The 19,364-nt window shown below is 35.7% G+C and overlaps 1 protein-coding gene across 1 annotated transcript in view; it reads left to right on the top strand.

Moving 5' to 3' along the window:
* The window catches only part of LOC131855728 (mannosyl-oligosaccharide glucosidase), a 28,696-nt gene that overhangs the window by 9,000 nt on the left and 332 nt on the right, over positions 1-19,364 (top strand). Inside the window, exons 6-15 of the mRNA XM_059207026.1 lie at positions 685-872; positions 2,235-2,390; positions 3,302-3,450; positions 3,840-4,012; positions 5,170-5,300; positions 6,530-6,640; positions 7,259-7,347; positions 15,289-15,408; positions 16,889-17,006; positions 18,200-18,390. Of these exons, the coding sequence (XP_059063009.1) occupies positions 685-872; positions 2,235-2,390; positions 3,302-3,450; positions 3,840-4,012; positions 5,170-5,300; positions 6,530-6,640; positions 7,259-7,347; positions 15,289-15,408; positions 16,889-17,006; positions 18,200-18,390 (1,426 nt within the window). The remainder of the gene's footprint in view (positions 1-684; positions 873-2,234; positions 2,391-3,301; positions 3,451-3,839; positions 4,013-5,169; positions 5,301-6,529; positions 6,641-7,258; positions 7,348-15,288; positions 15,409-16,888; positions 17,007-18,199; positions 18,391-19,364) is intronic.

Below are 19,364 nucleotides of genomic sequence, written 5' to 3'. Positions count from 1 at the left end.
TAATATATGTTTTTTTATATAAATAATTACAGTATAACAAGTAAGAGGCATGCGATAATCAACATAGAAATTGCTACGCACTCATTATTAGTGTAATTAGATAATATTGTCAGTACTATGGAATTAAAGTTTTTCTATAAAGTGACAAGTTAAGCTATCTAGAGCTTGTGTTATGGGTACTAGATAACTGATACAAATACATAGATATTTTTTTCGTAAATACATACATATTATACATAGAAAACACCCAGATACAAACAATCATACTTATGAATACAAATGTTTGTGCCGTGTGAATCGAACCTGCGACCATCGGAATTAAGGTCACACGTTTCGACTTGTAATGTAAACTTACAAGGATTATTTAAAAGAGCAACACACAAGTTTCTTGCTCGTTCTTCTTGTGATGAGACAGCTTTCCGAACGAGTGGTAGATAAAAAACAAATTGTTATGACTATTCAAAAGTGCTTAAATTAAGTTTATTTGAATAAATGATTTTCTATTCTATTCTATTCTAAGGCTGTGTGCTACACTGCTAGACCACCGAGGCCGTGTAAAGGTCATATCTATGACGTTTTTTTTATATATTTACATAAAAAAACCGTCATAAAATCTACCGTTACAGCATTTTTAGTTACCAGGAGTACAGAAGTTGTTAGAAGTAATCTCAATATCTATTTTAGGAGAAGGACGTGAACTTCGTGCCGTTCCAACTGCTCGTGGAAACGCCTTTCGTACTCGACGTAGTGTATACGACAGAGATCCTGGCCACGCCCCCATTGAAAAGAGAGGAATATACCAAGGCGTTAGAACATAAGAAGAAGTCGTTCGATACGGAGTTCGAAAATAAGTTCAAATTGTCAGAGAAAGGGTGAGATACTGCAACTTTTTTTAAGATAAGATAAGATAAGCATTTATTGTCTATAACTGTGTTACATCATATATTTCCATATATGATGTAACACAGTTATAGACAATACCGACCAGTTTATTCATTTCGGACGTACAATATGAAATTAAAATATACAATTACATCAAATAACCAAAATACAAAAACAAAAAAAAATACATATAAAATAACTATCTACAACACAACTCAGATCAAACAATTTGTGTAAAAGTACACACACACATAAAAGTTACACAATAACCATTGTTTTAAGGTTCTTTTAAATTGTCCAGCATCCAGTGACTTGATGCTATCAGGCAAATGATTAAATATTTTTATTCCACTTATGTAGGTAGGTTTTATAGTGCCTTACGAAGTTGAAATGCCTTTTCTATTTATGTGTGCCTGTGACTTCGTCCGCATGTTATAGTGGCCTGGACCAAATAAAGAAAAAATATTCAATAACCTAACCCAAAAAAGTCAAAGAAAAAATGTTTCATCATTCTAGCTTCAAGAATGACTTTCGTCCCCTATTTCATTTTACCCCCTCAACACATTTGCAAACTTTGAATGTCATATTTATTTATATTTAATTAGTCAATACAATATTATTTAAATTTGTAACTTCTCTCTTACTGTCCTTCTCCTTATTTTACATTTTTTTTTGTTATTTCTCTTTATATGATATTAATATTTGTTAGTTGCTCCATATCTTTTTTGTTCTTACTTTCAATCTGAAGCTGTACTTATAATTTGATTATCATGATCATGAAGTATTTATTTATATACTAGCTGATCTCGCGATTTTGTCCGCGTGGAATTTAACTTTATTTTTCTAAAATAAAAGATTTTTTCTAAGCCTAAGTTACTCCTTATTACATCAGCTAACTGCCTAAACAAGTCCCGTCAAAACCGGTCCAACCATTTCTCAGATTAGCCGGAACAAACAGACAGACAGACAAAAATTGTAAAAAATGTTATAAAAATCTACGTATATATATCAGTTATCTAGTACCCATAACACAAGCTTTAACTAGCTTAACTTGGGTCTAGATGGCGCTGTGTGAATTGTCCTGAAATTATATTATAATTATTATAATATAATAATAATAATAATAACTTTATTGTGCAAAAAAAACAAATACAAAAGGGACTTAACTAAGGTTATATATCTATATTAATTCATATATATACAATAGTTTTTAAAACTATTTAATATCAAGTCCAGTGCAGTAGTATCTAAACTAGGCCTAGTCTGTATCTATTATTATATATATATATATATATACACTATTATATATAGTATAGTATATAGATAATATTAAACTGTATATCTATTTGCAGATATTCAAATGAGGACGTAGCCATCGCGAGAGCAGCCATGTCCAACATGATCGGAGGTATTGGCTACTTCTACGGCGCGGGCCGCGTTAGCTCCGAGTACACCAAGGAACCAGTGCCGTACTGGAGGGCGCCACTCTACACCGCTGTGCCTAGCAGGTTATTATCTCCTAGTATTCTTAAACAAATATGATTAACTACCTACTCGCCCTGGCTTTGCACGGGTGTATGTATTATATACTAGCTGCGCCAGCGACTTCGTTCCATATAGAATAGAATAGAAAATCATTTATTCAAATAAACTTAATTTAGCACTTTTGAATAGTCAACATTTTTTTATATCTACCGCTTATTCGGAAAGCTGTCTCATCACAAGAAGAATAAGCAAGAAACTTGTGTGTTGCTCTTTTAAACAATCCTTGTAAGTTCACATTTTACAAGTTGATATAACATTTCATATCCCCTTTCAACCCCTTGCATTCCTTTTTTCGCAATAAAAAGTAGCCTATGTCCTTTGTTAGGGTCGAGACTATTTGTGTACCAAATTTCATTTAAATCAGTTAGCCCATCTTGACAAATGGCAATTTACCACGACGGTTTCTAGGGGAACCGCGTGGAGGTCAACCTGACCCACCCTTTTCTAGCAATGTGCCATACATTGCTAGTAATTGGTTTCATTAATCCATATACATATAAATAAAATTGGAGTGTCTGTTTGTAATATTGAAATAACCGTTTTTTACTACATGCATATGAATATAAATACGGTGCATACACCAAAATAACATTTTTTGCAATTTTTGTCTGTCTGTCTGTTTGTTCCGGCTAATCTCTGAAATGGCTGCACCGATTTTGACGGGACTTTTATTGGCAGGTAGCTGATGTAATAAGGAGAAACTTAGGCTACTTTTATTTTAGAAAAATAAAGTTATATTCCACGCGGACGAAGTCGCGGGTACAGCTAGTTAATGATATAATTACTTCCTGATTTTTTTTTTATTTATCCTGTACATGTGTTCCTTAGCTTTTTATTCCCGGATTTGCTATTCAATACTTGCCATTTTCATCAGGTCGTTCTTCCCTCGCGGCTTCCTCTGGGACGAGGGTTTCCATGGGCTGCTGATCGGGAGCTGGTCTCCGGAGATCCAAATGGACATAGCGGCGCATTGGCTGGACCTCATCAACGTGGAAGGGTGGATACCTCGGGAACAGATACTTGGTAATCATAATTTTTTTTTTATAAGATCAGCATCTAGTATATAAAATTCTCGTGTCACAGGTTCCGTGTTTATACTTCTACGAAACGGCTTGACCGATTTTGATAAAATTTTATATGTATATTCAGTAGGTCTGACAATAAGTTTATAACTAATTTTATACCCCTAAATGTTAAGGGCCACCCTTAACACTTAGGGGTATAAAATTAGTATTATAATTAGTAATCACATATAAATTTTTTTTAATTTTTTCGACAATTTTTTTTTATTTATTTATTATGTGGCATTAAAAATACATACAACCCTAAATTTTCAGCCGTCTATCACCAAACCCTAGTATATTAATAAAATTCCGCTGAACACACTTGACGTTTATTCTATCGGGTACCAGGAGCGGAGGCGTTAGCAAGAGTTCCTAAGGAATTCGTAGTCCAGAGCAACGCTGCAGCCAACCCGCCCATCTTGATGATGCAACTAGCGCGCCTCACTCGCCGTCGACCGGAACTGTTCGAGCCGCACGGGCCGTTCCGGGCGGTCCTAGACCGCATGTTTACCAGACTCCAGGTATCTTATGTTGCCCTGGTATTTTTTGTTTGTTTTATACTAACTTTTGACCGCGATTTTTACTGCTTTTTTAGATAAATATTTAATCAAATCAAATCGGAACCCATTTATTCATGTAGGACATTTTAGGGGCCGTTCAAGAATTACGTAAGCATTATGGGCGGGCCAGGGGTATTTGCTTTGCTCATTTTGGATGACATGGCGGGTAGGGGAGTCTAGATGATGATTACGTCATCGTAGGCGATGACGTAATCATCATCATCAAATCATCTAGACTCCCCTCCCCTTATTTACTTTTTTTACGAAAATAGCAACCCTCACATTTTCTTTGCTATAAAAAACAATAATTGAAAAATGTTTACGTGAGCATAGGGGGAGGGGGTAAGAGTTTTGCGTACTTGGCCTGACAAGGGGGATGGGGATAAATAATGGTAATAAATCTGCTTACGTAATATTTGACGGCCCCTACTACGGCCCTTTAGCCGCTTATGAAGTTGTTTTGTAGTAATATTTCTTATTTCTCATTCGGAAAGCAGATTCATCACAAACAGAATGAGAAAGAAACCTGCGTCTTTTGAATAAATGTTGTTTTAATTAAATACATGCACTAACAAGGACGAGGCATGCAACATTCTTCGTGCAATCAGATAATATTGTCACAAAAACATGATTATCATCTACAAACTTCAATTTTATAAAATAAACTTTGTTTTACATAACACTAGCTGTGCCTGCGGTTTCACTCGTGTTAAAGTTCAACATATAAAAACTGTAGCCTATATGTTATCTGATGCATAAACTATATTATTGTCAAGTTTCATAAAAATCCATTCCGGAGTTTTTCCGTGACGTGTAACAAACATCCATACTTACAAACTTTCGCGTTTATGATATTACTAGCTACACGTCCCGGCTTTGCCCGGGTGTACATGTATTATACATATAAACCTTCCTCTTGAATCACTCTATCTATTAAAAAAAACCGCTTCAAAATCCGTTGCGTAGTTTTAAAGATTTAAGCATACATAGGGACGGACAGACAGCGACAGCGACTTTGTTTTATACTATGTAATGATAAAGATTCTGGCAGTTTGCAGTAAAACCTTACGCAATTCCCATAGTAATGGATTTTGTATATATCTTGGTTTACCTTTCAGGCATGGTACCAATGGTTCCAGTCCAGCCAGAAGGGGGAGGAGCCCACGTCGTACCGGTGGAGGGGGCGGGAAGACGACGGAAAGCAACTCAACCCCAAGACCCTTGCGTCAGGTCTGGACGACTATCCAAGGTAACATCTTTGTTGCCATTAACAGCAACCGTTTGAGAGCGTGGCCGCTAAAACAGTCTTCAGTGAGTACAGCGCCATCTAGTTTTTGAGTGAGATAACCACCACAATGTATCTTTAATTTAATATTATTTGTACTTATAAACTGGAAGAAAATATATAAATAGTATAGATTAAATCCAACTATGATTAATACATCTATATACATATAAATAAAATTGGTGTGTCTGTTTGTAATATTGAAATAACCGTTTTTTACTACATGCATATGAATATAAATACGGTACATACACCATAACTACATATACTAATAACATTTTTTTACAATTTTTGTCTCTCTGTTTGTTCCCGCTAATATCTGAAATGGCTGCACCGATTTTGACGGGACTTTTATTGGATGTAATAAGGAGTAACTTAGGCTACTTTTATTTTAGAAAAATAAAGTGAAATTCCACGCGGACGAAGTCGCGGCTACAGCTAGTTATGATATAAAATCACAAGAAGAATGAGCAACTTGTTTTCTTGCTCAATCTTCTTGTGATGAGTCTGCTCTTTTGAATAGATGTGATTTTTTAATAAATAATTATACAATAACAGGTAAGAGGCATGCGATACTAACATAGAAACCGCTACGCAATTAGATAATATTGTTTTTTTTTTACAAAAACATTATTATCGTTTACAAACTCTTCAATTTTATAATAAACTTTTTTACAAAGGCACGAAATATAGTGTTTTATGTGATCTGATAACATCATTGCTAGCCACCAGTGCCCAATGTAATCAATCGTGATAAATCCTGGTGAATATGCCACGATATATAATATATATAATATAACCATAAAGACAGGACATAGCCTATGTCCTGTCTTTATGGTTATATTTACTATAATACATACATTAATTAAAATTGCATTTATCTTTACATACATTTTCATACCTATTTATAAAATGGTCTTAATTTTAACGTTTTATTTTCTTTAGTAATCTTTACGTACGCTCTCTCGTGTGTGGTGGCCCCACTGAAAATCAGCACTGTGGTATACATATATATACTGCAGTATAAATGCTGAGTGGGAGTCACATTCAGCGTTACTAGTATGTTTTAGCTTTTAGCTTTTAAGTTGTATAGTATATAAGATAGATAGCATCTAAGAATACTGTAATGCTGAATAAATGTCTTTATTATTATTATTATTATTATTATTTATATATATATGTATATGTTTCAGAGCGTCGCACCCGTCCGATATCGAGCGTCACGTGGACCTGCGTTGTTGGATGTATGCGGCGGCCGATAGTATGGCTTACATCGCTCGGCTTCTACAACGAGACTCGACCAAGTAAGAGTGGTCTCACATTGTTATTTTTATGCATTACCTTGGTATAGTCACCTTGACCAAATAAAGACAAAATATTTAAGAATCTAACTCAAAAAATCCAAAGATCTAGTCGCAAAAATGTCGATTTTCTGTACTAACTTTCATCCCCTATTTTATTTTATCCCTCAGGTAACGTGTTTACAAACTTTGAATGACATATTTATTTACATTTAATCAACAGCCTAAAAATAAATGCTAGATTTAAAAGTGACGATACCTTTATACTACAACCTTTCTTCTCTCCTCTTTCAACCCTTTACAACCCATTTTTATTTATTTATATTTAATCAAGTTTCAAAAATAAGTTACAAACTTCTTACTTTAAAAATGAAGATACTTCCGTACATCCTTACATCTCTCCTTATAACACATTTTCCTTATAAAATGTTTTTTCTCAGGGTTTAAACTATTCGTGTACCAAATTTCATTTAAATCAGTTCAGTAGTTTTGGTCACACTAATTCTAAACTTCGTGACATAAAACCTTTCAAAATTTTCAAGTTAGGATGGGGGAGGTGTTTTTTTAATGTTTTTCCACAGAATAAAAAAAGGGTTCACGTAACGTAATGTGGTGTTTCAGGTTCGAAGTGACCCGCGATCAGCTGGCAGACGAAAGGCTCCTCAACGAGTTGCACTGGTCCACGCATACGCAGACCTACGCTGACTACGGTCAGTTCATGATCGCCTGGTACTTTGCATCCGTAAAACTATTGCATTGTGATGCAATTATTTCTTTTATGTAAATGGTAAACAAGTTGACTCCTTACTTGATGGTAAGTGCAGGGCCATCTTTCGCCTATTAGAGGCCCTGGGCGCATTAGGCTAATAGAGACTCTATGACTATAGTAATAAAGCACTATTTTGTTAGAATAGACAAAGTTATTTTGGACATGACTCTTTAGAGATGTATATTGGTATGTCCTACGTTCAAAACAAACCAATCAAAAATAATTTTAAAAAGTTGTATATTGGAGATATGACGTGGATTTAGTACAGGAAGTAGTTAATACAATTTAATTTATAATAATTATGATACTACGATTGATATAGATATTTTCAATTCACTATGCAACGATACTAAATAATGATGTAATATGCTATCATCATTGATAGAACGAAATTTGAAAAATGTGCATAGCACTGGATATGTAGTGGATTTTTAGAATAACGACAGAAATATACCTTTATCATTATTGCAATAATGGAGTAAGCCAAGTAGTTCAAAAATAATTTTAAAAAGTCGTTATGTGATGAGGGGTTGATACTGTTACCGCAGGCGAGTGAAGTATTTATAATAATAATCTCAGGACAATTCACACAGCGCCATCTAGACCCAAGTTAAGCTAGCTAAAGCTTGTGTTATGGGTACTAGATAAGGGGCCGTTCAAGTATTACGTAAGCACTATAGGGGGGCGGGGGGGTCTTTTCTTTGCTTATTTTGGATGACATGGGGGTGGGGGAGTCTGTATGATGATTACGTCATCGGTCGTAATTTACTTTTTTACAGGAATGGCAACCCTCACATTGACTTTGCTAAAAAAAACAATGCATTAATTGAGAGATGTTTACGTAAGCATGGGTGGAGGGGGTAAGAGCTTTGCTTACTTTTGCTGACAACGGGGGATGGGGGGTAAATAATTGTGATAAATCTGCTTACGTAATACTTGAACAGCCCCTAACTGATACAAGTACATAGATTTTTTTTCTTAAATACATACATCATATTATAATACATAGAAAACACCCAGACCGATACAATCATACTCTTGAATAAAAAGTTTGTATCGTGCGAGGAATTGAACCCGCAACCATCGGAAGTAAGACGGTGTGCTACCGCTAGACCATCGAGGCCGTCTTATTCATTTTAGTATTGACTAGCTGACCCGTGCAACTTCGTCTGCGTTTCATTTCCCCACCTTTTCCAATATTATTCATTGCAGCTCCGCTCCTACTGGTCGTAGCGTAATGTTATATAGCTTAAAGCCTTCCTCGACGAATGGACTATCCAACGTAAAAATAATACATATATTCGAACCAGTAGTTCCTGAGATTAGCGCGTTCAAACAAATAAACTCTTCAGCTTTATAACATTATTATTTATTAGAGCAAGAACACAAGTTGCTTTTTCTTTTTGTGATTTTATGATTTTATATCATAACGAGCAGTATGTAAGGGAAGTAATTATATCATTAACTAGCTGTACCCGCGACTTCGTCCGCGTGGAATTTAACTTTATTTCTCTAAAATAAAAGTAGCCTAAGTTAACTCTTGTTACATCAGCTACCTGCCAAAAAAAGTCGCGTCAGAATCGGTCCAGCCATTTCAGAGATTAACCGGACCAAACAGACAAACAGACAAAATTTGCAAAAATGTTATTTTGGTGTATGCACCGTATTTATATTCATATGCATGTAGTAAAAAACGTTTATTTCAGTATTACAAACAGATATAATAAATAGTGTCTGTATGAATGTGTGCCACCTACCCTATTCTATGTACATAAGTCCTCTCTTCTAGGTTGTCAGTAAGAGATTGCATTTAGCGATAAGACCGACTTTTGTTATTAATAATAATAATAATAACTCATAACTCATCCATGCTTGGCTAAGGCCCGCGTGTTTGAATATATTACCCCCGTAAAAAGGGAGATATAATAAATATATATATATATATATATATATATATATATATATATATATTGGATCAGTTCCGTTAAGACACGTTTTCGCTTTGCTCCACTTTTAAAAATCATATTGTATAATTATAAGTCACAATACACCGTTAAATATACATAATTATAAAGTTACTTCTATAACCAACTCATAATTAAAATCAGTTTAAGAATTCATTCAGTGACACGGAGGATATAAGTGAAATACTAAATTGTGTTTAACCGTTTACGGAATGCAGTAAGAACGTACGGAGACAAGTGACCTTTAACCGAACCGCGTGACCGTGCCATACCGGCAGTGCAACAGTGAATACAATTCGCATCGCATAGTGCAGTAACTCGACGAATCGAGCAATTAATCGAGAAACACAAACTTAAATCATGCCGAAGTCGTGTGTCGCTTGTGGAAATTCTATTCAAAACTCTGAATACATGGAGTGTGAAAAGTGTAAGAAGCACTATGATATAATGTGTCTCAATTTAAAAAAAGACGAATGGAAGAAAACATTACAGAAGCAAAAAAACAAATGGCTGTGCCCTTTATGTTCAAGTTCAAGACCTAAAGGAGACAACTCAAATACGCCAATTAGACCTACTAACAACGCTCTCGAAGACATTCAGGAAGATCTTGAAAAAGTAAACACGACGCGTGGTTCCCGAATTAAGTCCACAAACATGGTAACCGATAGTAATGTGAGTTTGTCAGATTTAATGAATGAAATAAGGAAGCTGAGAGAAGAGGTGAGTGAGATACCTGCCTTACGAAAAGAACTCGTTGATGTGCGATCTCAAATACTTTCGATTGCCAACTCACTAAACGAAACCCTGGCTGATCACAAGAAAAAACTAAATGATGCCCAAGTTGAGATATCAAATTTGAAAGGTATAATACAGAATTCGCAAAGAGAGCTAGAAATTCTAGAACAAAACGCATTGTGTAACGAACTCGAGATAGTTGGTATACCGGAAAGTGGTGGCGAGGACTTGATGAGCACGATAATTACGACATCAAATAAACTGGGAGTGGACCTGAAGGAGACAGACGTATGCCATGTGACACGAGTTGGTGCCAGACTTGCACAAACTTCCAGTTCGGTAAAAGAAATAAAAGCGCGTCCCATATTAGTTAAAATGGTCCGACGCGCCAAGAAAGAAGAAATTATAAAGGCTAGTAAAGCTCATAAAAAACTTACAACAGAAGGAATAAAGGACGGACTGCCTAAACCGGTGTACATCAATGAGCGTCTCACTCGAAAGAATAAACAGTTATTTCGAGAAGCCAGACTACGCTCGAGGAAGTACAACTTTCAATTTTGCTGGGTTCGGAACGGCTTTATATATATCCGGCAGTGTGAAAAGAAGCCGGCATTTCGTATACAGTGCTTCGAAGATGTTGATGAAAAAATTGGCCCTGCACTTGACTTACATGTGTCCCTCTAATGGTGGTAAAATGCTTGTTAGTTCTGTATATATGATTGTAATAATATACTTTCAGTTATTTCATAACTTAAAATATCCTATAAGAAATACACTTTATCCTTCATTACTTTACATAATAACAGCTCATAACATTTCTTACACACATAAAACAAATCATACATCTTTCTCACACTATACAAAAAACGTTCAGAATCAGCATAAAATAATCCAAAACATATCACACTCCAGACAGTTCTCTCAGCATGTTTCAAAAATTTACTGGCTCTCAAGAGTAAATATAAATTTATTACAATTTAAAAAAATTAAACCAAAACGCCTGATCCACTTTTAGATATAGATAGTTTACTATCTATTAAATGTTTTACTCTTGAGAAACCTGAAGAATTCTCATCCTATTTAACATCTGAGTTAGATTTTAAAGTCCTTACCTTAAATATAAGAAGCATTCAGCATAACGTAGATGATTTCCTGGTGACTCTTAGCAGATTTAACTTACCGTTTGACGTACTAATTTTAACAGAATGTTGGATAAACGATAACACTATTATTCCTGAAATTCCGGGTTATCGAGCCTATGCAACAAAACATGGAATTAACAAAAGTAGTGGCATAACTACCTATGTTAGAAATATTTGGACCCCTACCGTTCATGAACCACAGTGTGACGAATGTAATTTCATAGCCATTTCAATAGAGAATATATTTATATTAGGAATATATCGTTCTCCATCTTTTACAAATATCGACAAATTTTTGCTTTCTTTAAATAACATTTTGGAACAACAAAAAAATAAAAAAACTATCATCCTAGCTGGTGATACGAACATAGACATTCTCAATAACAATTCGACTCCAAATTTAATAGAATATACTTGTCTTATGGCAGAGCATCAACTTATTCCTGCGATAACTGAACCCACTCGCAATAAAGCATGTCTAGATCACATATACATAAAAAATCCATCGAGATCAGCCTTGGGATTGGTATGCAGGAGCAATATCACCGATCACGACATCTGCGTTGCCGGTCTTGCCACTTCATATATATCTCAAACCACTGACAAACAGTTACGACGTAAAATCAACACAGAAAGTTTGCAATCTGAACTTGCTGCAGCAGACTGGGGCGCCGTTTTGGATTGTCAGGATGTTGATCAGGCTGTTGGATGTTTCTCACATATCCTGGAGAATGCAATACAGAAAAATTCAGAACTTGTTGTTGTAAGAAGGTCTTGTAGAAACATAAAACCTTGGATTACACCAGGATTAATGAGATGTCAAAAAACACGAGACAAGTTACACATCCAAGCCAGGAGGAATCCCCTAGACCCTACAATACAAACAACCTACAGGCGTTATCGTAATTTCCTTACGGAACTATTATTTAGAATCAAAAGGAAATATAATAGTGAACGCATCTGTATTAATAAAAACAATCCCAAGAAGCTCTGGTCAACAATCAAGGACATTTGTGATATTTCGCCTAATAGACAAAGCAACGCAAATGAACTTACAAAGTTAAACTCAGATCCAGTCCAATCCTTAAACATCACAAATAAATACTTCACAACAATAGGTGAAAACTTGGCTGTCAGAACTATGACTAAACTCAATGCAGAAGAATCAGATTTACTCTCAAAAGTGTCAGTTCTCAAATCACCTTCGACATCCCTGTTTATAGGACCCACCGATAAAATAGAGGTCGAATCACTTATTAAAGGGCTAAAAAATGATAGCGCTCCCGGGGATGATGGTTATAGCTCATCGTTGATCAAAAAGGTACATTATATTATTCTTGATCCGCTGGTCCATATATTCAATCTTAGCATTCTGAAAGGTAAATTTCCTGATCGATGGAAACACTCATTAGTCACTCCAATTTACAAAGACGGTAGTAAAAATATTCCTGCAAATTATAGACCAATCTCGCTCCTAAGCATTTTTTCTAAACTACTTGAAAAAATTATTAATAAACGTCTTGTAAATTACTTAGAAAAACACCAGATTATTTCGGAAAATCAGTTCGGTTTTAGAAAAGGTGCCTCTACAGAAAACGCCGTCTCCCGTCTAACAAATATCATCTCTACTTCTCTGGATCAAAAAGATTGCTGTATTGGAGTCTTTATTGACTTAACAAAAGCCTTTGACACGGTCTCACCTTCTATTCTGTTAAAGAAATTGGACTATATCGGGATCAGAGGCATTCCTCTAAACTGGTTTAGCAGTTATCTCACTGGTCGTTCTCAGTCTGTCAAAGTCGGCTACATTGCTAGTAATCCATTATCAATAAACCTAGGAGTACCCCAAGGAAGTATACTCGGCCCAACCCTGTTTACAATTTATATAAACGACCTTTTACAGCATCCATCATTTGAAATGAATATAACAGGATACGCTGACGACACAGCGATTCTCTTCAGAGGGTCATCTTGGGAAGAAACTCGTTCGCTTGCTGAAGAAGGCATGACACATCTTGTAGACTGGCTTCACCGAAATTTATTAACTCTAAACACAAATAAAACGACTTACCTGGCTTTCCACAAAACAAATGCATCTGCCCCCAGACAACTTCTTCCAATACCTATACACACATATCCGTGCAGAAATCAAACCAGAAATTGCAACTGTGAAACAATAAAAAGATCATATACGATAAAATACTTAGGAATAGTACTAGACGAAAATCTATCTTTTAAAAAACAGATATCTTGTCTATCTGCACGACTAAAAAAGATCATATATATAGTAAAATCTCTCAGACAATCAACTCCACTTGATGTCCTCAAGATGGTGTATATTTCCCTGTGTCAGTCAATTTTAATTTATTGTATAGCTGTCTGGGGTGGATCTAATAAGTATGTTTTTATTGAAATTGAGAGAGCACAACGGGCAGTCCTTAAAGTAATGTTAAATAAACCTTTTAGGACTGCAACAGATATAATTTATGAAACAGCACAAGTGCTACGTGTACGTCAACTTTACATTTGGCGGGTTATATGCCTACAGCACAAAAAAGTAGGGACCATGATCGAATACGAAGCCTTGTTACAAAATCGTACTTTCAGAATTCCTCTACCCTCGATTCGCACCACATTTGCCAAGCGTTTGCCACTGTTTTCCCATCCGTACATATATAACTATGTCAATAAGAAATGCACAATTGCAAAACTATCCATGCATCAAGTCAAAAAAACTACAAAATGCTGGCTGATGAAACTAAATTATGACGAAACAGAACAAATACTTCCAACTTACGGCTAACACACAGTTCTGCAAATTGAACACACACACACACACACACACACACATATTCATACATACACACTCTCATTCACACCAATGCTCACCTTTTCGATTATACATCCACAAATTTATTCCCTACATTTTACACACAAGTCCCATAGCTATTAATACAAAGGGTAAACATGTAAAATGAACACAATAATAAGTCACTCCAGTCTCTACAATACAGGCCTGCGAGCCTAGTGTAGAACTACAGTAAATTAAAATGTAAATGTGTATCATGAATAAAATATTATTATTATTATTATTATTATTATATATATATATATATATATATATATATATATATATATATATATATATATATATATATATTATTTGTCAGAATATGGTATGTACAATGGTGGTGAGTATATATATAAAGAAATTCTTTATAATAATATAATTAAATATTTCAACAATTCAAATTTTGGCGCGTTCCGCGCTGTTGATTGCAAGGAGTGTCAAAGGGAGCTGTCAATAGAAATAACATAAAAATGGATCGTGCAAAAACAAGTGTGCGTGAATAAGGTTATATAAAATATATTATAAAAAGACAGTAATAGTTAAATAATAATTGTAATAAACTTTAAATGTCGTTTCTTTGTTTACAGAGAAACAAATTTTAGTTTATTTTATAAAGAAACCCTGAAAATATCATTATATATATAATATATGTTTCATCATATTCTGCTGTTTCAAGCGTACAAATATTAAATCAATCAAGTCATTATTATTATTATTATATATTAATCAAGTTATTATTATTATTTTACTATTTACTGTATTTTCTTATTATTTTATGTGTACACAATAAAGAGTTTTATTATTATCCAAAAATTCTCATCTCCCCTCTTAAGGAGAGGAGATGGCAACATACCCCCGGTAGAAGCACAGTCGGCTGGGGTTCAGGGCCCCAGGGAGAGAAACCAGCGTACAATGCGGGCAGAATCTAAGAGCACCGCTTTCTGCATCTTTCCCGGGAGTGAGCCGCCCCGGAATCCCAACCGTCTGAGATGTTGTTCCAGACTGGTTGGGATAAGACCGTTCACCGATCAGTTATCAGTTATCTAGTACTCATAACACAAGCTTTAGCTATCTTAACTTGGGTCTAGATGGCGCTGTGTGAATTGTCCTGAGATTATTATTATTATTATTATTACTCCAATTTTATTTATATGTATAGATGAAATAAATGAATGAATATTTAATACCAGGACTGCATACTGACGGTGTTCGACTCGTCCGCCAGCAGCCGAAGAATCCTGGGGAGTCAACGCGTGTGGTGCGAAGCGTGACCGTACCACCGAAGCCCAAGTTCGTCACATCTGCGTTCGGTAAGTCCTTGTTGTTTATGTTCTCCTAGTACCCATCAGTGTTGAAAATCATATTGTGCGGTAGTTTAATTATATTATTTAGGATTTTTTCAATGCTGGGTCGCAGCTGGCCTTAACAGCTTCATCGGACGATAGGGGGCGAGTACAGATGGCACTCCAAACCAAAGGAAGGACTTATCGAGCTGAAAGTTAACTTCCGCTTTACGGATACGACTTTAGTCTGAGGGCACCGCTAGGGGTTCCAACCTCGGTTCAGGCCGTCATAATTTCGATTCCCGTTTGAATTGGACTGGGGATCGATCAGAGTGGGGTACAGGCAGTCCTCGACTTACGTCGTTTCGATTTACGTCTTCGAACTTTTAATAATACACTATGTATATCCTCTGTTATAAATGCAGTTTTTTTTAATTTAAGTCCGTGTGGATCTTATCCAACTATATGAAAAATATGTCACGACTTACGTCGTTTCGATTTACGTCGTCGAACTTACTTTTAACAATACAGTATGTATATCCTCTGTTATAAATGCAGTTTTTTTTTAATTTAAGTCCGTGTGGATCTTATCCAACTATATGAAAAATATGTCACGACTTACGTCGTTTCGATTTACGTCGCGTATTTCGAGAATCTAACATGCCGTTAGTACAAGGACTGCCTGTATTTATCTATTGTGGCTTGAGATAAAATAACAATACATCTCCAGTTTTCAATACAGTGGACCCCCGGTAATCTGGCCCTTGTAATTCGACATGGTCTATTATTTATTATTGAATATTTTTTTGACAATTTTCGCTAATGACTGAACAAGTTTGAACTTGTACGCATCACCACTGTTGTACTCGACACGTATGGTATTGTTGTGATTATGATTGCTTAGTTTGAATCTGACTACTTACATGTGATGAAGGTAGCGCTGCAGTATAGCATGTGTTCATTGGTTACTGTTTATTCATTGTGTATTACGCATCAGCTCAGAAGCGAAAGCACAAAATACTGACAATTAAAGAAAGATGTGATATTTTAGACCGCCTAAATCGTAACAAATCTTTTAGTAGTTGACATACATAATGAAGTATCATTTGGAGGTACTTCAGAGTGCATATATAACATAGAATCTTATCACTGGATCTGTAATTTGTCGGATTACAAGGTACTCTTCTGTAAAAAATTTCGAACTATACGGAAACCCTTAGGCAGTACTCTATAATCCGATAAATTTGATGTTTCGAAACTGCCCTGCAAAACATTTGTCGGATATCCGGGGGTCCACTTACACATATATATATTTTTTTTTTTTTGACATTTCTCATTTATTTTCTCTGATACGCTTAAATTAAAGTTAAATGCCAGTTACTGTTAACTTGTAACAAGCAGAATAGAGAAATTCTCCACCAATTAAAGTTAAATGCCAGTTACTGTCAACTTGTAACAAGCAGAATAGAGAAATACTTCACCAATTAAAGTTAAATTCATCTTACAGGTTATGTATCGCTGTTCCCGATGCTACTAAAAGTGTTACGGCCAGACAGTGACAAACTGGCCAAAATCCTGCACGACCTGAACAAGCCTGATCTACTATGGTCACCATACGGTTTGAGGTTAGGAAATTAAATGTTTTTTATGGATGATAATGGAATGATGCACTTGCCTGCGCTAACGCTGGCGGGCCATGAGCGGAATATGATAAGATGGATATGTAGTCAGGTCAGTTAGCCAATTTCGAATTCTCCAAGGGTTTCAGGGGGACCGCGTGGAGGTCAACCTGATATGGTACATTGCTACCCATTTGTCTTGGGCAATAGTCCACATTACTGACAATCCACTTCCCTCAATTTAAATGTCACAATCTGAATATAATCACGCCCTCTTGTAAAAAAATGTACCAGGAGATTATAAGTATGTAAGAGAACAATTCAATTGCAAGGCAGGGTTATCACAATGTTCTTTCCATCTGTATATGTTATACCAAGAGAATATAAATCTATAAGAGAGGGCAGGTCTCCACACCCTCTTTATAAAAAAAAATATAATTCCTTGACCTGCTGTTGTATTATTTTCTTACCTACTTATAATCTCCTGGTACATTTTTTTTCAAGAGGGTAATAATAATAATAATAATCTCAGGACAATTCACACAGCGCCATCTAGACCTAAGTTAAACTAGCTAAAGCTTGTGTTACGAGTACTAGATAACTAATACAAGTACATAGATAATTTTTTTTCGTAAATACATACGTATTATACATAGAAAACACCCAGACCGATACAAACAATCATACTCATGAATACAAATGTTTATGCCGTGCAAGGAATCGAACCCGCGACCATCGGACGTAAAGCGGTGCGCTAGACCGCTAGACCACCGAGGCCGTCAAAGGGTGTGGTTATTCATAGACAATAATAGTACATGACAATGTAATTTTAACATTCGACAACAAAAACTACATACTAGGAGATAATGAACATTTAAAGAGTAAAACAAACGTAAGTTACGATCGAAATATAAAATATAATTTTTACTAATATTATAAATGCAAAAGTTTGTATCAGTATGGATAGGGATGGATATTTGATACTCTTTTACGCAAAAACTACTGTACGGATTTTGATCAAACTTTACGGTAATATTGCTTATACATCAGAATAATTGGCTATAATTTAAAAACATATTAATGTGAATTGGGCAAAATATAATTGGTAAGTGTGATGTAGATGAAGTAGTTTTGCACCGTCAATGTACTAGGAGATTATAAGTATGTATAGATAGATATAGAGAATAACATATCCGCAGGTCATTGTCCAAGTCGTCTCCACTATTCATGAAGCGTAACACGGAGCATGACCCCCCATATTGGCGCGGCCAGGTGTGGGTCAACCTGAACTTCCTGGCGTTGTCCGCCCTCCGCCATTACGCGGTGACCCCCGGGCCCCACGCCGAGCGGGCCGCCCATCTGCACGCCGCCCTTCGAGACAACCTCGTCCGTATGTATTTTTTTATAGATGATAATGGAATGGTTGACTTGCCTGCACTAACAGTTTTGGTCGCTGGGGACCAATGGAGGTTGAAAAGTTGAGCATTTGGTTAGTTAGCTTTTCGAGACATATTCACTAGAAATTTATCATAATGGTTTGTGGAAGGTACTTCGAAGTCAAGGTCAGGTACATTAGTAGCAATGGGGTCAACGGACGGGGGGTGGGTGCCCCCCTATGCTCCCGTCCGTATCTGTTTACCGCCGTCAAATTGGTTTGTTATCGGTGTTTCTACCGGAGAGTTAGAGATGTAAATTGGTAGGAGATTACTTAGAGCTGACTGGATTCAAACCTGTTAAGAATTTAGTAACCATAGCCTATTATTAGTGCTGTATCTAATAGGAATTACTAAGACATCATACACATATAGGAGTAAATTAATTTTATTTTTACCTAATCTAAATATATATAACTCAAAGGTGACTGACATAGTGATCTATCAAGGTACAGCCCAAACCACTGCACGGATCGGGCTGAAATTTGGCATGTAGGTAGATGTTATAACGTAGGCATCCGCTAAGAAAGGATTTTGATTAATTCTACCCCCAAGGGGATAAAATAGGGGATAAAAGTTTATATGAAACTTTGTCAATTTCAAATCGATCGGGCTGAGACTTTGCATGCATAAAGCTACTATGACGTAGGCATCCCCTAAGAAAGGATTTTAATTAATTCCACCCCTAAGATAAATTAACGCGAGCGAAGCCGCGGACAAAAGCTAGTATGTATATATTATTTATGCTTCTATGGTGGTAAACAAGCTTACGGCCCACTTGATGTGACTATTATATACAAGTAAGCCTATTATTAGTACTGTCTTTAAAACAAATTACTAAGACATCATGCACATGCAGGAGTAACAACTTTAGCAGACGATATGCCAAAACTATAGCCATCCCTTTCACTCATTAACAACACGCTATAAT

Source organism: Achroia grisella, unplaced genomic scaffold (assembly GCF_030625045.1).
Source record: "Achroia grisella isolate CSIRO2021 unplaced genomic scaffold, CSIRO_AGI_Agris_v1 utg149, whole genome shotgun sequence".
NCBI classification, from domain to species: Eukaryota; Metazoa; Arthropoda; class Insecta; order Lepidoptera; family Pyralidae; genus Achroia; species Achroia grisella.
The sequence above is the reverse complement of the archived record's forward strand: the minus strand, read 5'-3'. Positions and strand labels throughout refer to the sequence as shown.